The 6,000-nt window shown below is 37.5% G+C and overlaps 1 protein-coding gene across 1 annotated transcript in view; it reads right to left on the bottom strand.

Annotated features, from left to right (window-relative positions):
• Positions 1–532: 532 nt before the first annotated feature.
• DCDC2 (doublecortin domain containing 2) overlaps positions 533–6,000 on the bottom strand; it is a 51,825-nt gene continuing 46,357 nt past the window's right edge. The window contains exons 11-12 of the mRNA XM_058035573.1: positions 1,902–2,240; positions 533–640 (exon numbers count right to left, since the gene is read on the bottom strand). Coding sequence (XP_057891556.1) covers positions 533–640; positions 1,902–2,240 — 447 coding nt within the window. The remainder of the gene's footprint in view (positions 641–1,901; positions 2,241–6,000) is intronic.

Below are 6,000 nucleotides of genomic sequence, written 5' to 3'. Positions count from 1 at the left end.
CCTCACTATAGTAAACTATTTTCTGTGAGCATAAATCCATTAGGTGAGGAACATATTCTAGTTCTATCCTAATGTTATACCTGGAAATTATACCTATCATGTGGAATTTTAGAGGAAAAAATACACGCCTTAGTTAAAAGGTGAAAAATAGTTTCTTTTCATGAACAAATTGACAAAGAAGTTTTGACATTGAATCTGGGTGGGTCTCTTTTCCTTTCCCTGGAACAGTGTAATTTTTGTGGTTTGTCTATTGCTGCTATCTGATACCACAGAATAGTTCATTTATGTCTAATACTACTATAAAGTTCTCTTGTATTTCCCCCCCCCTTAATCCTATCAGAAAATCTCACCCTGTAAAAATAATTCTATGTTCTTCTAGTAGATATAAATGCTTGTTTTTCATCAGTCCATAGAGCATCATCATCTCTCCACTCATTACTCAACCCTCCTTCCTTAGCAATCACAAAAAATTACATGCTTTATATTTAAAGTGTTGTCCTTTTTCATTTTCTGCTCATGATGTTTTTCTTCTTTATGCAACTGCTGCACAGTCATTGCTCTGGTCGTTCTTTTCACTTTCTTGTGGGCTGGTGATTTTCACCCTTGGACTTGTGGATGCTTTTTCAAGACCAGGATCAACCTCAGGAAAAAGGACAGGCACTGTTACCATCATCAGGTACCAAAGATTTCACTTCATTTCAATACTGCATTCAGCACCTCATATTAAAATTTCCACAAGATAATGTGAAAAACATATTTTCCAAGAGTGAGCATGTTAAAATTTTCATTTATTTTATACTTAGATATCTTCCAAAGGAGAAAGCACTCACATTAGAGGTTCCCCCCTACAGTTCTTTCATCAAGCAGCCAGTTACCCACATATGCATTTTAAATGAATGCTCATTCACTCTCTCCCTTTCCATAAATAACTTCAGCTTATCTAAAACAACAAAAAGTTTCAAATATATGGAGCACAGAATAAATTCAGAGCCCAAGAAAATGTCATGTTACTCAACTCTCTCAACTGAAAAATATTCTTGTGTGTCATACAGGAACAGAAGAAAGCCCAGTTGCAAAGTTCAAGAAACCACTCCCAGTGTCACAGAAAGGAGAGGAAGAAACTCTTTTTCAGCAGCCTGTAGGCAGGGAATGTGCAGCAATTTGCTCTGCTTCTGACACTCATGAATCCCACTCTTCCCAGACCTGGATTCTCCCCATCAAACAAAACACTGTTTCCCACACTCTGTGAGCTGGTCAGCTTATCTGACAGTCAGGGGAGTTCTCCTTATTTATGGGGATTGCATCCCTCCATCTAAGCCAACAGCATGTTACCAGGTATTCCAAATTACTGGATATTTGCTTTTAAACTGACTAAAGCTCCTTTCTTTGAAGGATCTTGTTCATATCCACTGTATTTTTCAATTTCTAAGAAAAAGAGATGAAACTTCCACAAAACAATGGCAAAAGCTCTTTATGAAATGTAACTTTTGTGAAAGTCAATTCGTCAAAATAATGAGGCACTGGTGTCATGAACACACCTTTCTCCTCTGTCCTGGAAGACAAAGTAGTGTAGAAATATATAATGATTCTGCTTTTCTGGAAACTGCAAGATTTTTTTTTTCATTACTTTTTTTTCAAAATTCAGCATACTAAGGAAAGTAGGAGATGCAGATTCATCAAGTAGTGAGAAACATCTGCTCTCTCAGTCAGAGGGCATATAATGTAATTACTGATGTAGCTGATCTATACAGATGAAAAACAACTTTTCCACAAGCCAAAGTTTTCATAAATGGTCTCAGGACTTTATCAGAAATTCACTACTTAGAGAGCAGATAAGAACCATAAAGCTGAGATGAATAAGGAACAATACCATAAGAAAGTTTGAAAAAATAAACACTCACCTGGTTCTGACTACCAGAATCCTCTTTTATTTCCTCTTCAGGCTGAAGATCACCTTGGTAGTTCAAATGCTCCATTGCCTCACCATTTCCTTCATTGTTTTTGCCATTTAAATGGATAAGTTCCTTTTCCTCTGCTTGGTCAACATTCTCTGTTTCTCCTGCTTCATCTTCATAATTTTCATTTAATTTATTTTCATTTTTTTCCACTTCAATTTTTTCTTTAACAGTTTTCCCACTTTCCTCTCCATTCACTTCTGGATATTCTCCTTTATATGCCTCCTCTCCCCTGCCATCTTCCTCTTCTACATTTTCTTCTTCATCTACAGTTTCTGCTGGTCTCTGGTGAAAGGAAAAGCAGAAGCATTAGGGGGCATTTTAAATCACAATGCTCCGTGCAATTCTGAAACATGACAGACATCAAATTCACAGTTACATCATTACTGAGGAGTAAGTATGCTAATTTGAGGTTTGTCTGCATGGACAGCAAATTATGCACCCATAATGCCATTTTATTCTTCATTTCCAAAATGTTGGCGAGATTTTAATTTATTACATAGAGTTTAATCCATTTGACTACACTCAAAACAATTGGAATGAGCTAAATTTGATACAGAAACAGCTTACTCTGTTCCATCTATTCCAGGTTCTCTGACTTTCTAGTATCTAGTACATACTTGTTTATAAAGTCCTGTCACAAGAAAATATCATGTATTAAAAGCCTGTAAGCTGTTCCCCCAGAAGCATTTTACCTGTGGACCAGGCCATGCCATGACCATCAGTCTTGTCTTCTTTGAATACACAGAAAAGTGGTTAGAGAGATGAGGTAGAGCTACCATTGGTCACTTCCAAGACATCATTTCCTTCCCACAGATCCCTGTGTACAGTGCCTTGGTTAGGTTTTGCTGGCCATTTGGCAGCATTTTTTTCCTACACAGAATTCAACCAGCAGCCGGAAGAAACAAGATCTTGCTTCACCTTGTAGAAGAGTTATCAGAAACTCACTATGGATAAAGCTGCTGGCAGCATCATCTCATGACAGCCTGGGAGATGGATGCACAAATTGTCTGGTCTTTGTCATTTGCCTTCCAGTTTCAGCTTTTTTTCACCTGACTATTCAGTCCACCAGTGCTCCCACCTGCCAAGATTACTTACATACTTGAGCTGAGGTATGAGTGAAAATAAAGTGAAAAAATCCCACAAGAGTGACAAGGTGTCTGCCTCCCACCCAGCCTCATCAGACTCTAAATCAAAAGCAAACAAGCAATAGATTATATCTCCTAATCAAAACTGTTTGGAATTTTACTGTCCTTAGTAGCTCCTTTATGCAAGCAGCTATCTGCAACAGAGAAGTTAAGTTGTCTTCTAAAAATTTCTTTTTCTCATTAATCATAACATTTCAAAAGAATTCTCTCATCACCTTCAACGTATTAATAAGAGCCAGTTCAGTAAGATCAAGAATTTATTGATGCCTCTTGATGAAACATCTTGATTTTCCTTTGATATCTAAGTAGCAACATCAGACAACTTTATTATGCCAGTGCACAATGCCATATTGGCACAGCTGCAAAATGAACAAGTTATTGTGTTGCAAAAATTCACAGAATATGGAATTACCAGGAATACTATGTGGGTACACAACCAGGTAAACAGTGGCTCCATAAGTGATTTTTGAAGTACAGTCATTTCTATGTGTTTTTTATTCAAGCATTTCTGACTCACTTTCATCTAGTAACATCAAACTGGCCTTATTACCACTAAAATAAAACTTTAACAAGCCAAGTCTTTACAGAAACCTTCAAAGAAGGCACCATCCAAAGCAAACTTGATCCAACCTTCATAACTTGCAGCACATAAAAATAGCAAGGAATCTGTAGATCCATAAATTCTCAGAAGTTACCTGCTACTCTTAGACATGTTATCTACTAATTTTCTTTCATTCTGCTAAGGAAATTAGCAGCTCTGAATTCTGACCAGAAACAGGAGAGGGTGGGACAAATTACATGCACGAGACACCACTAACTAAAAATGTGTTTGGTTTTACTTAATGATATCTGCTTGCCATGGCATTACACACACTAAATGAAGAGAGGATGAGAAAAGTCAACACATACTTTCTCAGTTAACTGTTGGAGTCATCCAAGACATTACAATTCCAGCTTTTTGGTAGTGGGTACGAGCAGAAGTGCCTGCATGGCTTTAGTATGGTGGCTCGTTCTGGACTGCAGAAGTGTGTCATCTTTATGCCATGGTGTGAACATATGCATCCCAATGCTTTAACTGGTTTCACTCTGTGGAAGCAATCTTTGGCATGGAAGCACAATGAACATTTGAGGGACAGTGATTTCCTAAAGTGCTATGCTAGCTAGATTAATTTCACCTTATCTATCTCAAATAGATGTGGGTGCAAATTTTTGAAGAGTTAAATCTGAGCAACATAGAATATAAACTCAGCATTTCTGTGCCCAGAAACTCACTGAAAGCTCACAGAGAATAGTACTGGCATGAAATAACATTCCAATTCCAACTAATTTAACTTGATCAATCAAGCTAAATTACAGGGAAAATATTAGTAGAAACCAAGATGAGTAGAACAACTCCCATCAGTGCAAGTATAATGTTTTTATAGTAACTGAAAATTTCAAGATAGCTGAGCATATTACTACAATGTCATTACTATTACAGACAAAAATAAAAAGCCATGTTTTCAGCTAATTGGAAAGCAAAAGACATTCTTAATTTAATCTCCTTTCAAGCTACACTACATAAGAATGGACATTTCAAACAAGTTAAAAATCAACATGGATTCATTACTTTTCACAAGGTAATTGTGTAGTTATACAAAAGTATTCATTACTTTTCACAAGGTAATCTGAAATGTAGTACAGTTCCCGCTGCATGCAGAGTCAAAGGTAGCCTTTCAAATGTGGATATGACCACTGACTGTGCATTTCAGACTGCACAGCAGACCTAAGACAGGACTATAGGGAGGAAACTGAAGGCCAAAATCACCCACTAAATAGGATATTGCTCTTTACATTTAAAAAGTGTGATACTTTCTACTGAGATCTTACTGACCTACTCACTATGCATAAATTAGCATTCTCTATTTTAAGTACACTTTCTTCACTGAGAATGAGGTATACTAAGAAAATTTTGGATTTTTCATATTTAGGGGAAGAGAATGTTTATCTGCATATATACATGCAGGGGAAAAAACAGAAAAAGGGAGAAAAGCAGAGGTCTTAATAGTGCAAAGCCTGTAAATGCTGTACATGCTTAACTTTATCTTCTTGAACAGTTTCAATGATGGCAGTGATCCTGAAATTTTGAACTAAAGCCTACATTAAAGTACTTGGTGGGTCAGGGTGTAATTTAAAGTCCCCTGGAGTCATTGGGAACCTTTTCATTGAATTTGATGCAGTCCAGCCATACCTCCACCTACGACTGCACAAATTGCCTATTATATATGCACCAAAATTACCACAAACTGTGCTCCCTCAGTCAGAATAAACCAGGATGGGCACACTGAAAGCAAAATAGGTATGCTGAATGAGACCTACCTATCCTTGCAGAAATTATCAGACTCAAGTCAGCAACGACCTTGTATACTGATGAGGAAGCAGTGACATTTCCCATCTTAGTTTTTAGCTTTTCATCAGTCACCTTTTAAATAATCAAAATATTCTCCGTCAGAACTTCCTGTATGGAATGAATTGGATGGGTATCCCAGACAGAGGTGAGGCTGCTCTTCTTGTTGCTCAGAAGCCAAGAGTTCAGGCTTCAGCCATTGTGTTGGCTCACAGAAATTGTCCCTCACACTTGTGGTTCCTATAAAAGCTCAGGGCATCTCAAATCCAGAGAAACAGCTCTGGATATATCTCCAGGTCTGAGGGCCTCTATCACCTCTATGTAACACAGTTATCATAAGGATATCAAGGATTGTAACAGAGAACAAAAGGCACATCAAAAATTCATGTTGGAAGCAGCCAGCCAGTAGTAGCCCAGTGTAACTTTGGAAGCAGCCAGCCAGTTGTAGCCCAGTGTAACTGGACAGGGATACTGTAATGAACTACAGAATAAATGTTCCTGCATTAGTTTA

This window comes from Melospiza georgiana, chromosome 1 (genome assembly GCF_028018845.1).
Source record: "Melospiza georgiana isolate bMelGeo1 chromosome 1, bMelGeo1.pri, whole genome shotgun sequence".
NCBI classification, from domain to species: Eukaryota; Metazoa; Chordata; class Aves; order Passeriformes; family Passerellidae; genus Melospiza; species Melospiza georgiana.
Note: the sequence above shows the minus strand (reverse complement) of the source record. Positions and strands in the feature narration are given on the sequence as shown.